The sequence below is a fragment of the Acomys russatus genome, chromosome 3, assembly GCF_903995435.1.
Source record: "Acomys russatus chromosome 3, mAcoRus1.1, whole genome shotgun sequence".
NCBI lineage: Eukaryota > Metazoa > Chordata > Mammalia > Rodentia > Muridae > Acomys > Acomys russatus.
In genome coordinates, this window is record NC_067139.1 from 7,528,557 (window position 1) to 7,555,800 (window position 27,244).

At 43.3% G+C, this 27,244-nt stretch overlaps 1 protein-coding gene and 1 non-coding gene across 2 annotated transcripts; one reads left to right on the forward strand and one right to left on the reverse strand.

Moving 5' to 3' along the window:
• Positions 1-8,812: 8,812 nt before the first annotated feature.
• Positions 8,813-25,572, reverse strand: Pgbd1 (piggyBac transposable element derived 1). The gene is given in 9 exon segments (XM_051143192.1): positions 8,813-9,104; positions 9,106-9,310; positions 9,313-9,549; positions 9,552-10,142; positions 10,145-10,371; positions 22,564-22,637; positions 23,668-23,829; positions 25,172-25,392; positions 25,395-25,572. Coding segments are annotated over 9 exon segments (2,187 nt in total).
• Positions 14,572-14,698, forward strand: LOC127187298 (small nucleolar RNA SNORA76). The gene has a single exon (XR_007830448.1). It is a non-coding gene; the product is annotated as a small nucleolar RNA SNORA76 (small nucleolar RNA).
• Positions 25,573-27,244: the final 1,672 nt, after the last annotated feature.

Below are 27,244 nucleotides of genomic sequence, written 5' to 3' on the forward strand. Positions count from 1 at the left end.
TGAGGAATGCTGGCTTTTAGCTAACTACCTCAACTTGTATGTTCCAGTTTACATATTTGCACTGCCTGTGAGACCGAACAGTCCTCTAAATCTTGGAAAATAGGTTGTCTGTTCTGTTCTTACCTTTTTGTTTGTTTGTTTGTTGTTGCTTTGGAATGACTAGCTTTCTAAGAACCAGATACTTGTGTCTTCTGGATCTTTTGTCTACGGATCTTCTAGTCAGTTTTTTGATTCTCAGTTTTTCAGTTCATCCCTAATGATTTCCCTTAAAGCAACCAAACCTTGAAATACATTTGGATAGAGAAGCTGTCCTTGAGTAACACTGAACCCTCTAAGTATTTGTGTGTGCTTTGTAAAGGTTGGGTGACTTTAAAAGATACTATAAAGCTGGGTATTTTGCTATAAGACATAAATGGACGAGTCACATTTACATAGGAAGCTGTTGCTGTGGTCTCCCTTAACAACGTGATGGGTGCAGCCTAGGTGGACCATTGGGGACTGAGGGAGTTCGGGGACTCTGGAGGGTAGCTGAAGCAGAAAGATCTGGGAAAATGGAAAAGGCAGAGAACAGGAGGCACACTACTCTTCAACACAGGTGCAGCGTTTTCAGGAACCTTCATTTCACCCCTGCACCCTCCACCCCCACGCACTCATGGGCTTATATTTTAAGCATCTACACCATGTTTCAGGGGTCAAAAGCCATTTTTTTTAATTCTAGAGAGCTTTAGAGAGAAAGTCAGGATCTAGAGTGGGTCCCCGTGCCGTGCGTGTGTGTGGGCGTGGGTGCTCATAGTCTGCACTCAGGAGGCTGAAGTAAAAGGATTGCTGAGCCCATGAGTGCAAGACCAGCCTGGGTGACGCTGGCACCCTTTCTAAACCATAAAAGACTAAAACGTTCTTTCATATAGATATGATTTTTATCATTTACTAAAAAGAGAGCAGGGTAGGGCCAGTAAAGAGGCGCAGCCGGTGAGTGAGAGGCTCAGCCTGCCACCAAGCCTGGTGATCTGAGTTCAGTAGGAGACCCACAAGGTTGGTGAAGAGAACTGACCCTGCAAAGTTGTCTTCTGACCTCCACATGCATGTTCTGGTACACATAGGCGTACATATACATTATGCACATACGCACTAACTTTAATCTTTTTCCAATGAAAAAACAAATCAAAGTTGTGAACTGGTGAGCAGTGTTTGCTTATGTTTTGTATAAAAAAAAATTAAGTCTTGTTTGCTATTGTAGGATATACTTTCGAAGGTTTTTAACGTTGTAATTATTCAGGAGTACACATGTTCCTGAGTATATGTGCCCCATGTGCACGCAAGCGGCCTCTGAGGCCAGAAGAGGGAATCAGACACCCCCCCCCCGGAAGTGAGGTTACAGGTAGCAGTAAGCCACCCAGTGGGTTCTGGGATCTGAACCCAAGTGCTCTGCGAGAGCATCACGTGTTCTTCATGGCTAGGACATTTCCCCAGACCCATCCACTCCCTTAACCATCTCCTCTCTCTTGTCTTGTCTTTCTCTCTTGTTTCTCCCCCTCTCTTCCTCTGTCTCTGTCACTCTCTCTCTCTCTGGGGTACCCCCTTCCTTCTCTCCCCATGTTCATATAATAAACCTCTCAATATTATATCTATTGTGTGGTGCATTATTCCATATCTCATATTTCATTGGTATTTAAAAAGCTTCCTTCTACAAATTAACTTTGCTGTCATTTGGGATTAAAGGCATGTACCACCATGCCTAGGTCTAAGCTTTTCTTTACGGCATACTTGCTCTACACCAGGCTGGCCTGGAACTCCGACTTGTTTGCCTCTGTCTCATGGATTAAAGGTGTGTTTGTATTCCTGCTGGACCTAGTAGGTCTTTGAATGTGATCTCTTGCCAGAAGAGCCATATTATGAATTAACATTTAGCTACTAAGCTATTATTTTTTGAGGATTTTATTGTGTTCGTATGAGCATTTTGCCACACTGTCAGTATGTGCAGCACATCTGTGTCTCCTGGCTTCTCCTGATTCCTTCCTCAGGGCCCCTTTGCAGTGCTTCACTGGTTCTCAAGTTCACAGTGACTTCATTTGAGTCATCTTCCCTCCCTCAGTATGGGAAACAGCTGACAAATGTCTTTTGTATTTCAGAGGGAGAATCCAAAGTTGGCCTCCCATCTCTGTGTACTGTGTAGACACTCTGTAGTGGATGTATACATACATGTGTTTTGCTTTTGTTTTTGTATCCCAAGTGTAGTATATGTAGTGGATGTGAACATGTTTTTGTTTTGATCCTAAGTGTGGGATGGGGAACGGACTTGTGAGAGAACAGGTGACGTTTATCCATTTGAAGATGAACCACCTAGTGTGGGGGCTTGGCTTTTGCCAACTGAAACCCATCTTAGTACAAACTCTGAGTATATATATATATACTCAAAAAAGGAGGCAGGGTCTTTATGGGTCTTGGTTTTGTTTGGCTGTTCATCACTCCATTTTGAGATGTTCCCAGAGAGAACCACTCCAGAGAATGTTTCCAGGCTCCAGGTTCTGGCTGCTGTTCCAAGTTCCAGCAGCATCTTTGGTTGAATTGCTGATCTGCTGAAATCCTGCCAACTACACCAGGGGAATCGCGCCCAGGAACTGAGTCCAAAAAGGTCTACTTCTCCTGTTCCCATTTACCTCTTTTCTCTCCTATCTAGGGTAGGTGGGTTGGAAGGGAGGTGTAAGCATTAAAGAACCCCAAATAAAGTAGGTTGGGAAAACCTCGAAGCATACAACACTCTAGCACTGAGCTATATCCTCCACCTTCCCAAGGTTGAAAGACCAAGTGCAAGAAACTGAGTGGCTCCATGAAAAAATGGTAAAGAGGTCCTCGCTAGGTAGATACTGAGGACGAGAGCATCTCCCCAATTCTTCTCCTCTCATGTCAAAGGGTGGTACTAGTGTTTTCATTCTCAAGTCAAGTGCCTAATTATTTTATACAGCAGTAATAGTTTCTTAAACAGGTCATGTTTTCTTCTGTGACAATCCAGAATATGCAGGATATAATTGAAAGTTAATATTTAACTTAAAATGTAGGCTCAGCACCAGGCTCAGTATTTCTTTTCTCCTGTTTTGTAACACAGGGCCGTTTTGTACAGTACTGGAAAACCAACCAGTCCTTTTCTAAATGTGAATTCACAAAAGTGAAAAGACTAAAGGAACTTCCTGTCACTGTCCATCTTTGTGTGATTTCCCTCAATCAGTTTTTATTTTCTTTCAAGAGATGCTAGCTTGTGGTAACCTGTATGCATCATATTCTCAACTTGTTTGATACCATCTGTAAAAAAAAAAAAAAAAGAAAGAAACTGAGCGGCTGTCAAGCAGGAAACATCCGACGATACAAAACTCCCTTTAGCAACTCCCTTCAGACTTCAAACACCTTTCAGAGTTCTAAATGGGACAGAAGCTGTCAGTGGACAAGTACACAATGGAAAGGTCTTCCTGTCATGAGTGTAAAAAGACTTTATACAGTCATGAGACCTCCAAGCTCACCAACAAATATACACCAGGAGAAAGAGGCACCATACTGTGTGGGCATGGCCTCCAGGTGACAGAGCTTAATCTTTCCCACACCAGCTGGACTGAATACTTGGGCAGCCTGGCCTGCTGATACCTTAGAATCTACCAGAGAGGTCTGATATCATGTATATACTGTCAGTTGAGGACGTGACCAATCCTGATGGAGAAGGGCGAAGAGCAGAGTGGCGCTGCAGCGATGGTGTAGCCACAGCACCAGGTAGCCACTGCTATTTCCAATTTCACTGTTCTGATTTTTTTTGCTTCAGTTCTGTGTCATGAGGAAAGCAGGCCACACTCATGAGAAGACTGGGATAGGGCTTCAAAAGATGGTACAAACCTGTCCAGCACTAACCAGTATGTGGATGAGAGGATATCTGAGTTCTAGAAGAGAGGCCAAGCCTTCAACCAGAGTTCCGGCAAGGTGTAGTACCAGAGGGGTCTCAGGGACCAGAGGCCTAAGGAACCCAGCAGTGCTCTCAGACTACAACACTTCCTAGTTGGTAGCATTGTGGACATTGGTCAGGAATAGCATAGGTAAGGCTAGAGTATTCAGTGACTAATGAAAAGCATAATCTCCACAGCAGGAGTGACCCATGGCTGATGAATTGTCTTTCATCAGAACTCACTTGTGTCAGGAGTACTCAGATGTCACAAAGCCTGCCGTGTCAGACTTTGTCAGGTGACAAATAATAGACCTGGAGAGTGCCTTGATACGAGCCTGAACTTCGAAGACAAATTCAAGGTATGGAGTCAGCACCACCGCAGATTGCATTGCCCTGACATCTTCAGTAAATACATCCCAGAGAGCAGTTCCATTGTGTAGCTCAATTCGAGATTTTTCTTTCTTCCAGACCCAGAATTCTGACGTCCATGAGAGTCCTTGTGGGCAGAAGTCCCATGTTCATTTGTGATTTCTCTTGAGTGGAAGGGACGGGAAGCCTTAGGAAGGAAATTACTTTCCACTACTTATATTTTATATTTAGGGTGTCCTAGCCTGACTGGACCTTTCTTCAGAATACGTAAGCAGAAAGGCAAACCAAAAGTCCAAGCTTTGCAATCACTTACTGGTAATCGGAAAATCCCAAACTCCCTGACTAGATCCTTTCTTTTTTCCTCATCAAAGTTATTATCTTACCCTAATGTCCTCAAGTAGAGTGACAGGGCTAGTAAGACGGCTTGGTAGGTGAAGGATTCCTGCCAAGCCTCAAGACCTAAATTTGATTCCTAGAACCCATATGGAGAGAACGGACTCCCTTGTGCCCTGAAGTCCACATGTACACCATGGCATGTGTATACCCACACAGATACACACAAATAAATGTGATAAGGGAAAAAAAAAACCCAAGTTGGCATTTGAAAAATAAAGTTACAGCTATTTATTTGGATAAGCTAAAAATTTCAATTAAGTTGCGAGGAAGTTAAGTACCCATAGCAAGTATTTAAGATCCGTGTGGCTGTAGAAAACATTATTTGGAAGTTTATTTTCCGGTAATGGACAAGCATTGAACAAAAATAGCCGCCATGTAAGGCACTGTTTGAGTAGCGTCATGAACGTAGTGTGGATGGAGGTGTCATATGTGTTTAGTGCAGGGGTACAGGAAGGTAAACCGTGAGCATCCTTGATACAGTTCAGCATGAGCCTTTGGAAGCCTTTCCCAATGCTATGGTCCTTCACAATTACAGAAGCATGGGCCTCCTGCAATGCCACTTCTGCCGCATCACATTAAAGCAGAAGCAAATGAGGCATGGTGGCCCACACCTGTAGTCCCAGTATGTGGGAGGCTGAGGAAGGACTGCCGAAAGTTCAAGGTCCGCTTGGGCTATTTTTCGTTGTTGTTTTCAAGAGTCTGACTGGAAAGGGGAGGAAGGGAGAAGGAGGCAGGGGAAGGGGAAAGTGGGGAGAAAGGGAGGTGGGGGGGGCGGAGAAAGAGCACTCAGCCTACTTCAGTGACAGGAAATAGAAATAAACCTTCTGCAGAGTAGATGAATCTGTTATTACACGTGGCTTAGACTTGTCCCTCAAGAGGACTGCAGAGAAGGCTCTGTGGTTAAGAGCACGGGTTACTTTTTCATAGTACCTGGGTTCAGTTTTCAGCACCTATATGGTGGATCACAACCATCTGTAATTCCAGTTCCGGACGACCTTGCCTCCATGGGCACCAGGCACTCATATGGTACATAGACACACACCAGACAAAAGACATACACTTAAAATAACAATGACAAACTACAGAAAAAATTTCCCTTGTTGTGGTTTCAATGCTAATGACTCCACAAGCTCATATGCTTGAGTACCTGGTCCCCAGCTGGTGGAACTGTTGGGGACAAACAGGTACAGCTTTGTTGGAAGAGGTGCACCACTGAGGGCTTGCTGTGACGTTTCAAAGCCTACACCATTCCGAGTTGATACAGTGCATTGTGATTGAAGATGAAGGTTGAAACCCTCAGCTACTGCTCAGGGCCATACCTGCCTGCTGCTCCCCACAACGATGGGCAGGAACCTAGCTCTCTGAAACGGCAACCCCCAATAAATACGTTCTTTTATAAGCTGTCTCAGCAACTGAAAAGTAACTAAGACACCCTTCTACCACAGATACATACATAATAAAACAAATGTTGGGAGAAAATTGTATCTAAAACAAAAATGATAGGGAATTTTTGTCTTAATCTAATCCTATAAGACTTAAGCGCTGTGGGGTCATGGTTCACTTGTTCCAAATGTCTCTCACCAGATGAAGAGTCACCGATGACCTCAATTCAGACATCTTACGAGACTTTAACATGGGGTTTATGTCAGTAGGCTTATACTTTCTTTCCTATCAAGATTGCTCTCGTTACTCAGCTTGCTTCACCACCTCCCTCTTTGACTTCTCCCAATTCATAGTCATCACATCGTCAGTATTCAAAGCTCCACACCTACACACAGGTGCATGCACACACACAAGCACTTGCATGCACACATGCACACGCAACCGCACAAACACATGCACACACAAATGCGTGCTCAGACGTGTTGTTTTCAAATTACCTGTATTATTAATATTATCAGTATGCTCGGCTGGCATGCAATTAAGACACAGACACCTCTTATATTGTAAAATAGCCTTAGTTAACCTGGGGCAGAGCAGATATCACTCCCCTAAACTACCTCCCATAGTGGGGCAGGTATGTGATACCTGCCCCAATCCCATGCCATCTGCTTCTAATAACTTCTATCAAGCTACCTCCCACCCATAATCCCAAATACTTGCTAATGTTCTTCATCTGAGCCACATTCTCCATCCACGCCAGCCATGTGCTTCTCCTCCATCTAACCTATGGCAGCCTTCCTCTCCTCCTTGGGTCTTTTTCCTTTCTCCTTGTCTTTCTTTTTCTTCCCAGGATTCCTCTCTCTAAGCTCAGGAATCTCAGACATATCTCTATCTTCTCTGCCCAGCCCAGGTGGGATGGCTTTTTATTAATTAGCATCAGAATACATCAGACCATGCCCCAACAATTCCTCTTTTCTGTTTAAATAAAGGCCATTTTTATATATAGTAAGTAAAATTCTGAAAAATTATAAAAACCAATAGGTAATACTTACATACATAAGGTCTAATCAAAAGATATTTGGCAACCTTGAGGAAAATATTATCTATTCTATCTTGGTGAGTCTTAAGTTTTGAACCTAAATCAACATCTATTAAAGTTCAAATCTATCAACCTAAATATCTTTCTAGACCTAAAATTATCTTTTTAACTCCTAAACAACTAAGTTTAATTTTACAACTAACTTTAGCCCATCAGAGACTTGAGAAGGAATAAATTGAATTACCTGAGTAAACAGGAAGCGCAGGTTAGCAGCTTCTAAAATGAAAAACTGACAGAGACAGTTTACTGCCTGAACAGACACCCAAAACTATAATGTTGGAGCATCAACCTCAGCTTTCTGGCTCAGTATATCTGACAGACATGTTTGTGAAGCAGGAACCATTGAGGACTTGCTTGCCCTGTCTTGACAGAGTCTGGCAGTTGACTGCCTGCATCCAAGCTTGCCCGTTTTTAGGCAGAACTCTGTAGGGGAATGAGGATATTTTTGTCCCATGGCTGTTTTGCCACAGTTGAAGCCATCTCCACAAGGAGGTTTTTTTTTGATGCTCATCTTTTTTTTGTGGTAGACTGGGTATTGTCAGGAGTCAACCTGTCTTATTGTCAAAGAATCCTTAAGTTAATAAAAATATTTTAAATGCTATATTTTGTAGGTTTTGAGGCTTTTGTCTTATCTATTTATAGAATTATATCTATGTGTTAAACCTAGCATGTATATTCCTGTACTTGACATGACCCTGAGTTGATCAACAATTGACTTGTATTGCTTAATTATCCTCAACAGCCTACAATAGCATTATCAGAATACTGGAAGTAAACCATGTATTAATTGAGTTGTATGTGTACAATACCTCATATCAGAGTAGACATACAGTGTGTGAAGAATAATATTACAGTTGAATTCTATTTTAATGTATCAAAATTAAACTTATTTTGTATCAATATACAAAATTCCATATTAATGAATGAAAATTAATCTTATTTGTGAGTAACAGCTAAGGCCTTACGTTGAGCAGATTCAATAATCTACTTTTTGTCCTTTCATCCTATCTATACTCTCCTTTGTTTCTTTACAACCCCTATCTCCATACTTCTTAATGACAGTATTCATCTATAGCCCAAGAAGCCACCAAAAATCTATCCAACCCGTTTCTGCGTGTGCGCGCACACACACACACATCACACAGCTATTTCATGACTGGCCCTGTCTCAACTACATACAGTGTGATCCAGCTGAGACATTTCATTACTTACACTTATGTCTTGTTTAGAACATTCTTTCCTCATGAGTTGTATATCTGTTTTGGACTATGGATTCCGTGCCATTCTATAGAGCATAATATTGCGTGCATTTTCAAAATGTCAATCTTTAAAACAAAGCAAAACAAAAAACTAACAATGGGGAAATGGTAGGGTTTGGCTTTGCTCTTTTAATACACAAAATAATTTAACAAATAAGTGTTTTCACATATCTGACATAAAATTAGACATAAAGGTAACATAAATTCAATACTCACAAAATGTTTTTTAACATTATTTGCTGTAACAACCTTTGTTGTAAAAAAGACCAGTTACCTACACCATCTCCATTACATTTGCTTTGGTAGGATACACCTAATTACAGTTATATTTTGTGTGTGTGTGTGTGTGTGTGTGTGTGTGTGTGTGTGTTGTTACTGTGTACTTTATCTGCCCAAATCAGTCAGATTAATGTCATGTCCCAAGTAAAAGCATGCTACCCATCTTCAGAAGCCCAGGAGATCTAAAGGAGAGCCTGGGTTACAGATTCTGTGGAGCTGCCATGCATTGTTCATGGCTACATCGATTATGTAACTCACCAAAACCGAGTACCATTTCTTACTTCTTAATCCCACCCTGTATGTGGAAACAATTTGATCCATTTTAGCCACACCTCTCCTGCTTTCCTCATACAATTTCACTATGGATGGTTGGCACAGCTGCAGGAGCTCTTCCTCAGCAGCTGCACTCTTCACTGACAGGTTCTATGCCCACAGCGTTTGAACACAGACTGATGAAGCCATCACCATGCCAACGGCATAACATTATATCATCATTTTCTTCCACCCTGAAATCAAAATACCCCCTGTTCATCTTTTTCATATGCCTGACATTCGTAAGGGGACATTTTTCCATTCTGTTTTCACGGATTGATCCTGTGGCTTCACTCCCTTCTTCTTCAAAGCCGACATCAATTTAACACTTGTAAAGAAGCTATCAAAACACAGCTGATAGGGCTGGTGACCTTTCTCCAAAAGGACATCAGCAAAGCTCATTAGTAGATTTCTGCCCAGTCCAAGGTCCAGCTTCTTATCTGTTTCCACAGCTGAGTCTTCTTGGTATGGCTCAAACCAAACCAGATAGCCTTCTGTGGTTGTATCACACCACATTTTATAGCCAATTGAAGAGGCTTTCCATTCAGAAATTGGTCACTATCAAAGCATTTACACATCGACTTGTCAAAACAATAGTATTCTTCTAGGGGGGCGTACAAGAGGAAATTTTTATTCATTTGCCTTATGAGAGGCCTAAATTTTGAAAACTTATCCTTTTGATCTAGGTGGCTATTATCTGCAAAATGCAGATGTGAGAAAATCGACTCAAATCTGTCCCTTCTAATTGCATTTCTAATCAGGGCCTGATCAGAATCAGACACTTCCCAATACATCCCCCTCCTGGGATGCCTTACAAATCCGCCCCAGAGCAGGACACCAAACACACACCACAGTTCCTGCACTGTGACTTCCTAGTTGACATTTTTCTGAGAAGCATAATTATTGGTTTCATTGACAGTCAAGTTGAATGTTTCATCATCAAAAAACAATTCAAAGAGCTCCACTGGGTTCAACGTCTCAGTCTTGAGAATCAGAGGCCCGGAGTCCAGCGCCGACCAGCTCGGAAAGGTAGGCCTAATGTCTCTTTTAGTCCTGCTCTTCGCTGGGTCGCGGGAAGCCTTTGGCTTCTTCCTCTCAGGCTGCAGGTCAGGCTCATTGCCCCCACCTCTGAGTCATCAAAAAATGCAAGGCCTTGAAGCAGCTCACTCACCCGAGACTTGTCTTTGTCCCTCCCTTTCCGACTAACGTCTCCCGCCGCATACTGCAAAGACGTAATGTACATCCTGGCCCAGGAGTCACGGGGAGGGTGGCAATTCCTGAGAGAGTTCAAATTTGAAACCGTCCTCTCAGTAGGGAAAGTAGTAGTTCCAGGAATGCGGGGTGCACAGTCTCTGGGAAAAGAAGAACATATGCCACAAAACAAAACAAACCCCCAAATCTCTATCTTCCACACATGATAAATACAAAGTAGGATCATTTCCTGGGGACATCTACTTGCTACCCTTCCTGTTTTCCCGGAGAAGACTTGCTCCACTTGGCATTCTGACCCCTCCCCCCCACCCCCGACTTTGCACTCACTCCTCAGGTGTAATTGCTGAACCTGAGAAGCTGGTGCTGGGAGCACAGCCCCTCCCCTACGGCCCTGCAGGGGCAGGTTGCAGGCCTTCTGAGCTTTCCAGATCCGTTCTACTCTTGATTCCCTGCACTCTCTTAACTTGGACACGATCTTATGTCGATTCACAGGTCTTCTTGGAGATCTCAGGATTTCTGAGCAAGGAAGACTTAGCACCCCTTAGCTTTACACTCATCTGGAATATACATTTCTCTGAAGAGAAGCAAAAAAAAAAAAAAAAAAAAGAAAGAAAAAAAGAAAAAGAAAAAAAAAGAAACGCAAATTCATTGGACTTGAACTAATTTAGGATGGAAAGTGTTATTTCATTATACAATTATGACACAATTGAATTATGTATCACTATTGTGGGAGTGTACCATAGTGCTTGTGTGGATGACAAAGGACAATAATAGAGTCACTTATCGCCACCTCTATGTGCGTTCTGGAGGCTGAACTCAGACCATCAGCTTGAGTGTTCTCTTTTACCTGCTACCGAGTCATTTCATCTGTTACTCTGGGACTTGGGGGAGGAAGCACGGGAGTACCTGGGCAACGTGTGGCAGTCAGAAGACAACTTTTGGGAGTTGGTTCTCTCCTTCCATCATGGGACCCTGGGATGAAACTCAGTTGGTCAGACTGTAGTGGTGAGAGTGTTTGGTTGCTTTAAAAACCTAGTTGTGTTATGTGATTATCTTTTTGCTTTAATCCCAGATGTGGAACAATAGGCTGCTTCACAGAAGGTTATTATGATTTGCCTCATACACCAGCAGAGTAGTCATGAGCAAAGAGACAAAGTAGAAGAAATTGGATATCCAGTCAGGATCAACCCTGCCCCAAGGAACTGGATGTCCCTAGTGAGCCAGAAGTAGTTTAAAGAGATCTACATCCCTTTCTTTTCCCCTCTCACCTTCTTTCTGGCCTACTTAGTGTTGGAGGCTTGGAAGGGTTTAGGGTGGAGAAGGATGGTAGATATAAGAACCAAAATAAAATAGCTTATGAGAATAAGCCTACAGTTGGACCTGCATGGCAAATGCTCTTAGCCTGCTGGGCCACCTTGCTGGCTTTCTGTTTTTAAGATGTTTATTTCTTAAGTGTGTGTGTGTGTGTGTGTAATGTATATGTGAGCTGAGGTGCCCAAGGAAGCCAGATGTACTAGAACCCCTGGATCTGGAGCTACCCAAAGTTGGTGCTGAGAACTGGGCTCATGTCCTTTGAAAGAGCAGCGAGAACTCTTACCCACTGGATCATCTCCCTAACCCTCTGTTGCTTTTTCGTTTATTTTTATTTTTAAGTTGTATTTTATTTTGTGTTTGTGACGGTTTCTCTCTGTAGCCCATGTTGGCCTGGACCTTACTCTGCAGGCTAGGCTGAACTTGAAATAAAGGCAATGCTGTTTTCCTGGCCCATCCTTGTAAGCCCTGGGATTACAGACATGAGCCCCCCGCCCTCCCCCACACACTTGGCTCTTGGTTCTTAAGATGATGTTATGAACTCCATCATGTCATGCCTTTCAGTGCTGAAATCTAAACTCTAAGAGCTATGGTGCCTTAAGGCCAATATGGTGAGGTCAGGATCTGGGAGAAGGAAAAGGGGTGGAGTGAGGTAAAGGAGTGGGGTAGGATGTGGGACTGGAAAAGGAATGTGGGGTTGCCAGAGGCCGAGGCTCTGAAATCATAGCAGATCTGCTACACCCGGTTGTAGCTCCCTCAAAGTGTTTGTTACATGAAACAAGGTATTTTTATTCTAATAGGCACTATGAGTCATGGTTTCAGCCATCTGGTGCTGCATAGGAGCAGATTCCCACATTCCAGTTATAACTCTGCTAAGTTGGTGGGTGTTGCATCTTGTCCTACAGTAGGACTCAGCTCATCCTCACCTGCTTAACTAAAATTTCATTATTCTTTCTTTTATAGCTTCAAGATACTTGTATTTTAGGGGCCGTGGTATGGCTTAGTGGTGAAGTATAGAGAGTTTACTACAAGGAGGAAGAGGGGGAATAATAAAGAAGAAAGGAAGAGAGAGATTTATATGATCTCAGAATTAGTTTCCTCTTTCCTTAAAATGAGTAAATGTGAACATGAAGAATCTGCACACCCTGCCCTGTGCGTGGCTAACTATTGCACTTTCCTTCCGCCTGCCCCACACTCTCCCTCAGGCTGTAGAGAACGAGAACGTCATTGCTTCACTGGAAGGCAGCCATCTGCTCCTTTCCTCCCAGCTTTAGGAGTGTGTACGTTGCACTCTTGTTTGCTCCCACACAACAGTTACAGAGCAGCTACATTTCCCAAAGCACATTTCCTTTTGATCCATCCCTGCCTGTCTACCCTCAGTCCTCTCACAGCTCTGACGGCTCCTTCTCGGCTGTCCTGGCAGTTTCACTCCTAGCTACATGTTTCTCCATTTACACGTGCATGAAAATAGAAGAGTGATGAGGCAGGACAGAATCCCGAGGAGATGCTGGAGGTAACTGCTACCTCGAGCTTTTGCAGTTGCTCCCTGCTGACAAGGTATCCCTGCACTTGGGTCTTCGGATCACAGCAGAGGGGTGCCTCCTCTACTGTTCCAGGGAAGCAGGCTTTGACTGGCTTTTCTGCTTCCCTCCAGGCAGGATCTGGACCACTCAAGACATAGACACTTACCTATTGGGTATTCTTAAGTTCTGTACCACTTCTTCAGAAGTGCCCAGCTCTACATGAACAAAACTGTCATTAGTTGCAATTATGCTAAGACAACACATGGTAACTATTACCCCATAAGTTACAATTAAATTAAAAATTAGACTATAACTCAGAAATATAAATGAAAAGAAGACAATCTCCCAGAGTATTGAATAAATGTTTCCAATGAAAACAAGTAAAAAATATCAACATATATCGCAGGAGTGCACAGTTGCAATTGGAGAAAATGTAGTCCAGGGGCTGGGGGTGGTAATGTACTCTTTAATCCCAGCACTTGGGAGGTAATGGCACGTGGATCTCTGTGGTTTACATACTGGGTTCCCGGCTAGCCAAGGCCACATAGTGAGACCCTGTCTCAAAACAAGCAAATCCAAAGAACACTGGCCCCTCCCAAAAAAGAAGAAAATGTAGCACAGAGTGGGAGATAATAAGAAAGGCCAACTCAGATACCAGACCAAGTAGAAAGAGGTCCCAACAGGGCAAGGTGTGTTTAAGGGAAATTATACACGGACAGTGGTGTTCTCAGTCAGGAGAACTTCTCTCGAGGCAAAAGGGACCAGGCAGAGGCACTCATGGAGGCTTTGACATATGAAAGGATATCTGAAGGTATCAAGCTATATGGAACCAGGATGGGATTGAAAAGGATGCAGAGAAGTCACCAACGCAGTGAGTGCATAGGGACAGAAACTGTGGGTCACAGGGGAAATGAACAAGCAGGGCCATCAACAGGAGACAACATGACTGGGAAGGGTACAAAATGGCCAGGGCTATGACAGGTCTGCAAGCAGCAGCCAGGATGAAGGGCAACAACCCATAGCAATGTGAGGTCCCCAGTGGCCAAGGAGGCGGGGTTAATGATGGGAACAGAGACAAAGCGGAGCCAGCCACAGCCTGGCTTTACTTATTATACCCACAGCCTCCTGCTGAGCTGAGCTCCCACTGAGCCTCCTCTGAGCCAGATAGGAGCACTCCTCTGAGGCAAGAGCCTGGGCTGTTTCTTCCCCAGTTTTCACCAGTGGCTAAAAGGAAAAGAAAAACTGGATGAAGAGCTACAGATAGTGTTGTTCTTTGGTAAGAACGGCGTGGTGGCACACACCTTTAATCCCAGCACTTGGGAGGCAGGGCAGGCAGACTGCTGTGAGTTCGAGGCCAGCCTGGTCTACAAAACGAGTCCAGGACAGATAGCCAAGGCTAACACGGAGAGACCCTGTCTCGAAACCCACCCCCACCAAAAAAAAAAAAAAAAAAAAAAGAATGGCCCCCATAGCCTTATAGGTTTGAATGCTTGGTCATCAGGAGTGGCACTACCTGAGAGACATTAAATAGTGGGTCTCGGGTTAAGCTGCGGTGCCACAGCAATTGCTGGCGCATAACTGGGGCCGCCTGCCCTTCATGGGGTGGCGGCCCTTTTAACTGTTAGCCACAGGGCGGAAAAAAAAAAAAGAAAAGAAAAAAAAAAATAGTGGGTCTCAACCTTCCTAATGCTGCCACCCTTTAATACAGTTCCTCATGTTGTTGTGACCCCCAACCATCAAAACATTTTTGTTGCTACTTCATAACTGTAATTTTGTTACTGTTATGAGTCATAATGTAAATATTTTTGGAGACAGAGGTTTGCCAAAAGGGTCACGACCTACAGGTTGAGAAGCACTGGATCTCAACAAGGTGTGACCTTGTTGGAGGAAGTGTGTCAGTGGGGGTGGGCTTTGGGTTTCAAAAGGCCAAGTCAGTCCCAGTGTCTCTGTTCCTGCTTCCTGCAGATGCAGATGTACAACTCTCAGCTCCTTCTCCAGCACCATGTCTGCCTGCATGCTGCCATGCTCCTCACCCTGATGACAATGGACTAAACCTCTGACACTATAAGCCAGCCCCAATCACATGCTTTCTTTTAGAAGAGTTGCTGTGGTCATGGTGTCTCTTCACAGCAACATAACAATGACTGATAGAAGCTGGTACAGGGAGTGGGGTATTGCTGAGACAGGCCTGACCATGATGCTTGTTGGTGGAATGTGGGCTTTGGATTTGTAAAGAAGCTGATTGCTTTAAGCATGGCTTAACTACCAGGAGCATGGAAGACAGTGGTGCTGAGAGCAATTTAGGCTATGATATCCAGGCTCAAGATGTTTCAGAGGAGAAGATATAAGTGGCTGAGAAACACTTCTTGTGGTATTTTGGGAAGAATGTGGCTGTGTTTTGCCCATGCCCCAGAGAGATTTCAAGACAGCCTAGTGTTGTGTGGTTATTAGTGGTCACGCTTATGCAGACCTATAATGAAAAGAGCAAATTGAGCAAGGAAAAATACAGAATGTACAGTATGAGGAGAAAAGGAGCACCAGGAAGTATAATGGAGCTAAGTCCACTGCTAAAAGAGATTTTAAAAAAATTAAAGAAAAGCCTGATCTTAAGTGGAATAAAGGAAGTGGTGGCCTCAGGACAAGACCCCACCCAACTAAGCTTCCAACTAGAGAAAAGGAATTAAAGAAAAGCTTAAGCAGTGAATGAAACCATCAAAAACAGAAAGCTGGTGAAAATGTATTTGAACGAGGGAGTCAAGTTCTAGCCCAGCAAGCTGCAGAACTTGGCAGCTTCAGCCATGTAGCTCTGGTGTTAGAGTCAAGGATACAAGGAGATGGTTGGGAACCTTCCTCTGTGGCTAAGGAAAATTATTGAGGCCAAGTGTCCCTGTCTGAGGCCCAGAGAGGCCATTGTGTGAAACCATGAAGGTTAGGCCTGGATTTCATTGGAGACCCCAAGATGTTGGAGATGCCAGAGCTGTGGGATATGAGCCAAGATCTGCAGATTGGGTGTGGAACCAGCCCAAGAGAGAAGTGTGTTGCAGCCAACAAAGCTGAAAGGAATTGGAGACCTGAAGAGAGCTTTGACATCAGACATGGAGATGCAGAGAGTTTGCCCTGTTGGTTTTCAGTCTTGTTTAGGTCCAGTATTTCCTCAGTGTGCTCCCTTTCCTCCCTTTTTGGAATGGTGATGTATATTATATGCCATTGAATGTTATAAGTATGTGAATTGATTTTCAATTCTTGCTTTCTGGGAGATTACAGTTAAGAGACCGTGTTAAGGAGATTTGTTTTTTGTATATATAAAATCCAACTGTTAGCAAAACATAAAAGCCTAAGTAGATGTTGTATTTCATAGATGCAATTAGGTTATGTCCTGAAGAGATGCATTTTTGGGTGTGCCTCTAAAAGTCTCCATTGTAGAGGAACTTTAGTTCAGAACATGGGTGCTCTGGTAAGAGATCACATCCAAAGACCTTCTAGGTCTGTGTGATTTGGCTGGAATACAAACACACCTTTAATTCAGGAGATAGAGGCAAGCAGATCTGAGTTCAATGCCAGCCTGGTGTAGAGAAGTTCAGGTAAAGAACACTTTATGTCTAGGCATGGTGGTATCCACCTTTAACCCTAAACAATGAAGGCAAAGTTAGTTTGTAGAAGGAAGCACCCATGTTTGAAAGTGCTGTTTAGTTGAGTGGCAGAAAAGTAATGAATCACAGAAAGATTTGACAGAATAGGACATGCCCAAGTCTCATGAGAAGAGAGAGGAAAAGGAAGCCACTTAAGGGGCAATGCAGAGAGAGAGGAGGCATTTATACTGGAAGACTTTTATAGAAAGAGGTTGAATGAGGGAACAGGCTAGACACAGGTGAAGATAGAACAAGCCAGAGAATGAGAAGGAGCCAGAAGATTAGAGTAGATTGCTGGAGTTAGTTTGAGGCCAAGCAGAGGAAATCGGGGGCTGAGAGAGAAGCCAGGTTAAATAAGTCAACTGAGCGAAGAGTTTGAGCCAGAACAGCTAAATTGAACGAGCCAGCCCAGAGCTCAGAAAGAACAAGAAAGGGCGAGCTTATTAAGAAATTAAGTCTCAGAGGCTAGAAACATTCTAGGCCTAGGTTAGATAGTATGGTGGCTGGAAGCTTCCAGGGCTAGGCCTAGGTTAGCAGAGGGAGGCAGTAAGCCTCCCAGACAACAATCCAGCCAGGAGAATAGAAGTTCCTTTTATATTCTGTGGGCAGGAGGTCGTTGTGTAGTTTAAATTCTGATTTCCTGTCTAAATGTTGTGTAAGCTCTTCTCCCCAATATGTCTCCCTGATATGTCAATAAAGCAGCTTACAGTCAATCAATGAGCAGCGGGAGAGAATAGGGCTGAACTTCCTGCCAGCCAGGGGAGGAGAAGTTAGGAGACGAAACAGGGGTTTCGGCCATGGGTAGAGGTCCAAGGAAGATTAGGAGGAAGGAGCTGGAGCTGAGGAAAGCTACAAAGTGCAAGTATGGCTGGGATGATTGCTGGTAGTGAGACAAAATAACAAAGAGGGTTAAGGATAAACATAAACTGCTGATGATTGTGTTGTGAAGCTTAATTTTAAACAAATATAAAAGAGTCTCAATTATTTGTGTGATAGCTGGGTTACGAAATAAACAGTTTTAGAAAAACACTGTTTTATAAAAATAATTTCTACAACACTCCAGAGATAAGAATGCTTTTTTAAAAAATGGAAAGCTCCTGCCTATTTTAAAGCAAGTTGTTTGGGAAGGGTCTTGTGGTATATTCTCTATGACCCAAGACAAAGTCAACTGGGTGACCTTGAACTACCCCACTGTAAAGGTGAAATGATTTAGCCCCTACTGACTTGGCTTGGAGCTCCCCAACGCCCATGATAGTGACATGATTCAGTCTTCGAAGGGTGTAGGGGAAGAGCTAGAGACTTCTTCTATAAGCAATTGGACCTTTGATAGTTCTCTCTCTCTCTCTCTCTCTCTCTCTCTCTCTCTCTCTCTCTCTCTCTCTCTCTCTCTGTCTCTTGACTTGGAAACACCTTTTTGGAAGAAGCTCTGTCTCTGTCTCTTGACTTGGAGAAACCTTTTTGGAAGAAGCTGTAGTTAAGATAGGAATCCTCACTTTGAGCTTGCAGAAACAGCACAGAAGCAGCTGGCACGACCAAGGTAAAACAGTATTGTAGGAAAGAGAGCTAGGGAGCCCTCTTGGATTTGAAGGAGCAAGCAAAAGGTAAAGTAGTTAGATAGAATGACAGAGATAGAAAGAGATTTTTTAAAAGAGCTAATAGTTTAGTTGTAGAATCAGGCTTGTAAATAGATATATTGTATATAGTTCAGAAATTAAAGTTACCTTGCTGAGCTAGCAGGTTTTTAACCTCAGTATTTGCCTCCCATGTCTTCATTGGTATAAATGTTAGATAGTTTAAACAGTTACAAGATTGCCTTGAGTCTCAGAAGAGACCTTGAACTTTGGAACAGTGTAGAGGCTGTTATAGACTACAGAGACTTGAAATAGGATGGAAAAAAATTTTTGGTATTATTTTATGGCTACAAGCATATAGGGGCCAGGGAGTGGAAAGTACTGGTTTGAATAAGAATGTCCCCCATAGGCTCACAGATTTGAATGCTTGGTCATTAGCAGTTGACACTACTTGATTAGGAGATACGTCACTGTTGGAGTAGGTGTGGCCCTGTTGGAGGAAGTGTGCCACTGGGGATGAGCTTTACGGTTTCGGAAGCCCAAGCCAGTCCCAGTTATCTCTCTCTTTCTGCTGCCTGCAGTTCCAGATGTGGAACTCTCATCTACTTCTCCAGCATTGTGTCTGCCTGTGTGCCACTATGCTCCCTGCCATGACGACAATGTACTAAACCTCTGAAACTGCAAGTGTGCCCTAAGTACATGCTTTCCTTTGTAAAAACTGCCATGGGATGGGGTCTCTTTACAGCAATAGAACACTGACTAAGACAGACAGTGTTAAAGATGTTGAATATTGAAGGGCGGCGGTGGTGGTGCATGCCTTTAATTCTAGCTCTCCAGAGGTAGAGGCAGGCAGATCTTTGTAAGTTCGAGGCTAGCATGGTCTACAAAGCAAGTCCTGGACAGCCAGTACTACACTGAAAAACCCTGTCTCAAACAAAACAAAGCAAAGCAAAACAAAACAAAAAACAAAAACAAAAACAAAACCAACAAACAAAACCAACAACCAACCAAAGCAAAGCAAAGCAAAGCAAACCAAACCAAACAAAAAGACATGTTGAATATTGTAACCCTGTGGTGCAGCCACTCAGGGCCCTTTGTAAATGTGTGGGAACTTTGGGGTGTAGTGCTTATGCTCAGATCCAGCACATTCCACTGCTATTCAGGGCCAAGCAAACACTGGGACAGCAGCAAACTGTCCCACATGGTGCAGGGCTTTGGAGTACCCTGCTAGACGAAACCTGTACCAATACGCTTATACTGCACCTGTGCATAAGCTGCTTAAGACTGTTGTAAAATAATACTAGGAACAAAGAAAATAATTCAAGTATATTTCCTAGAAGAAAGATTGTATAGAATAAAGACACTGTCACAAACATGGACTTGACTGTTCTGGTCAACATAACTTCCTGCTGTGGCTGAAGAGCACATCAAAGACAACATGGACTTCTGAGGCTTCTTTTAATAGATTTGGGTCCTTATAAGTCTAGAGATTTTTACAAAATTTTCATAATAAAAATTATTTAAAATATTTCAAATCTATATAATTTAAAAAACTGTACGTTGTTGCAATAATAATTTTGGTGGCTGCCTGTGGTTCTTCATCTATATTTAATATTGTCCCCAAAAGTCTACCATCTAGCTTTCCATTAATCTCTTAATTTTTGGTTTCATGTTCTTATTTATGCAGTTTGCCCATTGCCTGAAAAAGATAGACTATCCCATTTTTCCGAGACTGGATGTAGGCTCTCATAAGGAGGGCTAGGAAATTTCAAGATTGGATGACTTCCGTTTACCTCATCACTACCCAATCCCAAAGGGCACACAGACTTATTTTTATACTAAAAGCTTTCCTTTTTAAAAAAAACATTACTTCTCTTATGTTTCAAAATTACAATATGATCACACATATCCCCTGTCCCTTTCCTCCCTCCAAATCCTCTCATATACGCCTCCTTTCTCTCTTTCAAATTTATGTCCTGGTTTTTGATTAATTATTGTTACATGTATATATGCATATTTCTATTCCATATACATTCCTAAATGTAACTTGCTCAGTCTGTGTAACCTTACCAGGATGCCTGTTTTCAGCCCTGACCATTTGGTATTGCAGATTTTCTTGTTTAAGTAATATTACCTCTTTTTACCATCTCCCCTTTATCTACATATAATTTGCCTAGAAATCTATACTGATTCCCTTAGTCTATTATAAGGGCACAAAATTGTTAGCTTAAAAAAAATGTATTCTCTCAATGTCCCTGAGACTAGAAGTCTAAAATCAAGATATCAGCAGGTGCCAGCAGGGCCATGCTCTCTTGGAAAGCCCTAGGGGAGGGTCTTCCTTGCCTCTTTCCTGGGATTCTGGATGCTATCAGTAATCCTTGGTATTTCTCTACTTGTAGGAGTAAGATGCACAGTATCTTGGTGTTGGGGATGGTCTGATGTATTTTGATGCTAATTATTGCTTGCTGTCTCTGTGACCCACCTTTTGCTTAATAAAAAGCCATCCCACCTGGGCAGGGCAAAGGAGATAGGTGGGGCTAGGAGAGTGACCTGAAGGGAAGAGAGGAAGGCCGCCATGGGTTAGATGGAAGAGAAGCACATGGCCGGCATGGATAGAGAATCCGGCCCAGATGAGGAACATTAGCAAGTATTTGGGATTATGGATGGGAGGTAGCTTGATGGACTTTATTGGAAGCTGATGGGATGTGATTGAGGGTAACTAAGGCTATTTTAAAATATAACAAGGGTCTGTGTCTTGATTGATTGCTGGCTGGGCATACTGATAATACAGATAATACAGGTAATTTAAAAACAGTATCTCAGCCTCTGTAATCACAAGCATTCTCCCTGTGTATCTCTCTCCACCACCCTTCACATAAGGCCATCTGTCATGGGGTTTAGGCCCACTCACCACAGTATGACCTCTTTACTTCATTATATTTTCAAAGAGATCATTTTCAAGTCAGGCCATTTTCATTGGTACCCACAATTAGGACTTACCATATCTTTTGAGGGGATAAAATTCAACTCCCATGTTAGCTCAGCTTCAGTTAAATTTCTGTCTGTTTGGCCTTTTATAATTTGATTCAACATTAGTTTTCATCTTCATCTACCTTCTGACTTTCTTGGAGTCCTCATATTATTCCTTTTTAATTTGCAATAATTGATTATACACTGGGGCAAACATCTAACTACTTTGCCATTTCCTCACATATAATCATACTGAAGCCTTTATAATGTGGAATATATACTTTACTTTTTAATAAATTCTTGAAAAAAATTTTTTTTGAGACAGGGTTTCTCTGTGTAGCTCTGGCTTTCCTAGACTCAACTTTGTAGACTAGACTGGTCTCTAACTCACAGTGATCCACTGCCTCTGCCTCCTGAGTGCTAGGATTAAAAGCATGCACCACCACACCTAGCCTTTTTAATAATTTTTAAAAAAGATTTACTTATTTATTATTATATATACAGCGCTCTTCCTGCGTGTACACCTGTAGGCCAGAAGAAGGCATCAGATCCCAGTATAGATGGTTGTGAACCATCTTGTGGTTGCTGGGAATTGAACTCAGGACCTCTGGAAGAGCAGAGAGTGCTCTTAACTATGTGTGTGTGTGTGTGTGTGTGTGTGTGTGTGTGTGTGTGTATATATGTATATCTATACACACACACACACATATATATCACTTTTCAAAAACCCATGTTATATTACATTTACAGCAATTGGTTTTATATTTAAAGTATGTATAAGTGGATTACACATACAAACAGGCAGTTGATAAAAACATGAGGTATTAGGTCTGATGTGATTAACAAGAGGTCACGGAAGAGCAGAGAAGACAACACCACCATAAAGAACAAATGCAGCAAAAGACCCAGGGAAGACTCTCCCCATCCTATGTGCACCTCCCTACATTTCTGCCTCTTTCTGTTTCTGTATCCACAAGACAGGGTATGACCATGTAAACCATGCTGACCTAGAACTTGCAGTGACCCCCACCCCCGCCTCTGTTTCCCAAATGCAGGAAGTATTGGTGTGTGCCACAAGCCTGGCTGAATAGGGAATCTTACACCACCATCTTTACTCCTATCCCTTGAAGTCTGAATGCACAGACTACGGCTGCAGCCATGAGCATAGGCTGTCTGGATGATGAACACGCGGCCTGTGATAGTCTGTGACAAGTGAGCATGAAGGAACTGCACCTTCAGGCTCAGAGAGTGGTCCAAGAAAAGGGCAGCTCAAGCTCATGGCAAAGTAGGATCACCGTTAAGCTCCTATAAACTTGACAGCTGCTCACCTGGAGCCTAGGTGAGTTAGACTCGGGCCCTTCTGCAGCTGCACTGTCTTTGGAACTTTCTTCTTGGCGACAGGCTATTCCCGGAGGAGCACATCCTATAAAGAGAGAAGACAAGAGCCCTCGTGATACACCACTGCCCTGGAAGTTGCCTTTGTTTCGACCCAGTCTCCTAAATCTTCCTTCTGTTTTTAAAACATCTAAAGCAAGATGCAGATTTTACCAACGGAGATAAAAGCACTGCAACTGTTTCTAAGCCTCTGATGCTTGGTTGTTGCTCACGCACAGAACTGAGCAGGAGGGAGACTTAGGGGTGCACTTTACTCATATACATTAATACAGTTAAAACCAGATAAGAGAGGAGGAAGAAGCTGCTGGTGCATGCTGCAGCATCTGAGTAACATATGGCCCACTATGGTCAATCCTCACACAAGACAAACATCTAGTAGACAAAGGTCAAAGGTCAGGTGACTTACATTTTAGAAGTCTGAATCTGTTGGATTAAAAAAACACAGGAAACAAACGAATCTCTACCCCCTACCAAAAACAATAACAACAACAACAACAACACACACACACACACACACACACATTCTAAGTAAATGAAGACAAAAATTTTGAATGTACCTGTGATTTTATTTTAAAAAAAAAAAAAACAAGCAAAAAAATAAATCCTGGGTTCAAGCAATCTTTCCTTAGCTTCGTGAGTAGCTGAACTATGGCCATATGTCACTAGGACTGATTTCATACTCAAAATTTGTTAAGTAGATCTCAAATATTTTAAGTTTTTAAATGGTGTGTGTGTGTGTGTGTGTGTGTGTGTGTGTGTGTGTGTGTGTGTGTACCCACACAGGCATGCACACAGAGGTTAGAGGACAGCTTGCAAAGGTCAGCTCTCTCCTTCCACCATGTGGGTCCTAAAGATTCATCTTGGGCTGTCAGGCTGAAAGGCAAGCATGCTTACTCTCTACGCCCTTATGTATTTTATACAACACACACACACACACACACACACACACACACACCTTGAGACCTGACACTCAGGTCCCCTCTAGGGAGACAAGGCATCTATCAGTGTCCTTCTTCCAGAGTCCTCACCAAACTCACCCGCTGGCATCCACCGCGAGACTCTTGGGGGATGTGTGGAGGGTCACATGTCAGGGGGCTGACCCCAGGCTGGAGGAACCGGAGGCTCTGATACTCCAAAGAGGCTCCTGGATACTCTGCCACCACTAGGTGCATGCCCTGTTCCTGACCATAGAAAGTAGCCTGGAGACAAAAGATTCACCTTGGAAATGCGTCCTGGTGAGAGCCAGAGGTTGCCACCAAGGGATCACAGAACACGCTCCATTGACTAATCCAGAGAACGAGCAAGGACAGTCACAGATTCACTCAGCAAGTTAGCACTGCAAACTCACTCAGACGGGCCCTGCTCAGTGTCTGGGGACCCAATCAAGGCAGGCAAGAGAGACAAAGGTCTATCCCCAGAAAGACACAGAGATAGTGTGCCTGAGTTGCGGGGGAAAAATGGAGTGAGGACTAGGGTCTGTACACTATCTCAAAATGTCTTTTAAAAACTCACAAAATTACCAAGGGGAAAACCAGTAATTCTCTAGAGAAGAAACGTGACAAGCACTACCATGACCTGTGCGGGAAGGGCAGAAGCATCCCTGGGTGCCTCCTGAAAGGTCTGAGGAGAGGACACCCTGGGTTGCAGGACCATTGATTCCATTGTGATGCCTGAGACTGTGAACTGTTAAGCACTTACCTTTTGTTTGGTGCGGTTGAGCCCTAGCGCACACCTCTAATACAAGAGCTTTTTGTACACAGGATTTCATAAAGTCAACCCTACATCAAGAGGTGGCACAAGAAACCAGCTGACAGGGATTAAAGTACAGGAGGGACTTTGAGTTGAGGGGTATTTAAGACAGTGTGTAGAAGTAGGAATTTTTAGGCTCTTGAGCTCTTCGGCTCCATCTTTGGCTTTTTGGGCTTTTGAGGTAGCAAGCCCTTGGGGTTTTTTTTAGAGGGGGGCTTTTCCTCCTAGGCTGTCAGTTGAGCTAGTGAGCCTTTGGGGCCTTTTCCATCTGGACACAAGCTGAGAAGGAAGATCAGCTGGGTGCTCTCTCTGCCTCTCTTGAGCCAGCAGGTTTTCACCTCAGCATCTGGCTCCTGAGTCTTTATTGGAAACATAAAACGTCTGAAATTTTCTTTTAATACAACCCTGCCCTCTGTGGTAGATATCTAGCCAAAGTGTACAACTTGGTGATCACATGCAGATGGTAAAAGCATGTCCTTGCTCTTCATAAATATACAGCAAAGTATTTGACGGTAAAGGGACATACTTATAATTATTTGTCACCTGGTTGTGTGTATGAATCTGCATAAATGTGCATGCCTATATACAAAAAATATGCAATGGGGTAGGTGGGACACATCATGGAACCAGGGTTACCAACAGCTCAACCTGGGTGAAGAGTACAAGGGTTCTCTATGGTTTTTGCGGCCCTTCTTTAAATTATGAATTATTTCAGAATGAAAGGTTAAGCATTAGCAGATATGCATTCCTCCCCTCTATTTCTCCCTCACTAGCACATTGTTATGCTTTCACCTGCTGCCCTGGGTCTGGGTCTCCATGCTCCGAGGCTAGAGTCGCCAGCAACGTTGCTGCCTCATCACCGCTCCGCAGAGGACACGTCTGTATCCAGGCTCAATGTTCTTTGGGCAGGATGGTCAGGAACTGCTCCAGCACCAGCAGCTCCAGGATCTGCTCCTTACTATGGGTCTCTGGCCGCAGCCACTGATGGCAAAGTTCCCGAAGCTGGGCCAGAGCTCCCGCGGCCCAGGAGCCTCTTGGTAACAGAACCGCTGAAATCGCAGGCAGCAGAGTTCCTGAGGGTATGCCCCACCCTCCTGTGAGTTACCTGGCTGCTCCCTGGTAGGATCTTCCGCCTTCACGGTCACAAGGCTGCCTTCATTCTCGGGAGCGGAACCCGGTAAAACTTCATACATGTTGAGTTTAGAAGCCGCAGGAGGGGTCATTTGCCTGAAGTCTATGCTTCAGAAATGTATTTATAAATGAACATCTACAGTATAAGAATCGAACACAAAGTTAAAGTCAAATTAAAACCCTATGAAACATATTCTTATTTTTGTCTCCACTATGCTGTGCTCAAAGGCTAACCCTATACGTCAAAAATCATATCCTGAACACTAAAGGAGTTGAGCCTAGAGATCAGAGATATACCACGAGAGAAGAAAGGCTAGCAATAAGAGTGACGGCCCAGGCATGGTGGCCTGTGACTGCAACCCTGGCACACAGAAGCTAGTGTGGACTACACAGTAAGTTCAAGGTCAGCTGGGCCTGAATAAAGAAAGTCCGTCTCAGTGGACCTGAACACAGCAAAACCTTCCAAACCAAACCCCAGTAAGAATGTGCTACACACAAGCTAGAGAGTAGGGACAGTTTGGCATATGGAGAAGCCAGAGAGCTATCTTGGCAGAAACACAGGACAGTTCAAAGGTTGTTTATTGATATGCATCGACTATTTCACATTACGTGCAGACATGGTATTGTGTTTCCATAGTTTCATATCACCAATGCTTTCTATACTAAGCTTGATCTTGCATTGCCTCCCATAATTCTTGTCTCAAATCTGTGCTGACCTATGACTTGCTTTGATGAACAGAGTATAAAAGACATGACACAGAAAAAGGATGTGCCCCTATAGCTCTTAGGGCACTGCCATAAGACAACCACACTATAAGGAGACCCAAGTTAGTCACAAAGGTCACTTGAAATCAGGCCTCCTAAACTAAAGCCTAGCTGCCTCTAGAGCCTAGATAATTTATTGACTAAATACAGCTATATGTGTAACTCCAAGTAGGACCAGCCGTAGAACTGGGCAGCAATCCACAGACCCTCAAGAAACTTTTCATTATTAGGGGTTTATTATCTATCTATTTATTTTTGTAGAACAACAGATACCTGAAACAGTACACATGAGAGTACACAGGGAGCAACTTTATTCTTCCCTCATCTCACTTTCTCCATTTGTGATCTCAACTTCAGCATCTCTGTTTCAAGGACATGTACATCCTTTTCTGGTTCCAAGTTTCCTGTAGACTCCAAACTTCCAGTGTCAGCAGAACGCCTCCAGCTTCCCACCTGTCCTGCCCCATCATTTCAACGCAAACTGAAAAGAAATCAGAGTCCCCTCACAGAGGGTTCATTATGTAATGCTCTACTTCCATTGCTGTCAACTGCTTTCCATGCCTTTAGGCTCTCTGTTAGGGCCTCTGTGGTCACTGAGTTTGCCTAAGGGATGCTCTTACAGCTGTCCCTTCCTGTTTCCTTAGTCACTGCTTTCACCCACTACTACAGTGATTTTGTTTCTTACTTCTGTCCTTCCATCATTCATTGATTTATATTTCCTGAAGCTTTGGATCGTTCTTGAACACATCACCTGTGTTAGTGCGAAATACATTTGGCATTTACTATTTTCTTGCTTGTAACTCCGAAAATCCTTTGGATGGGATAATGTGTATGTTAAAATAATGACCACTGAACAGTTACTCAATTAGCCAGGCCTATATAATGAAGTCTCCATCAAAATCCAGAAGGGCAGGGTTTGTGGAGCTCCCAAACAGCTGGAGGTTGATGCCTCCACAGAGGGCATGGGAG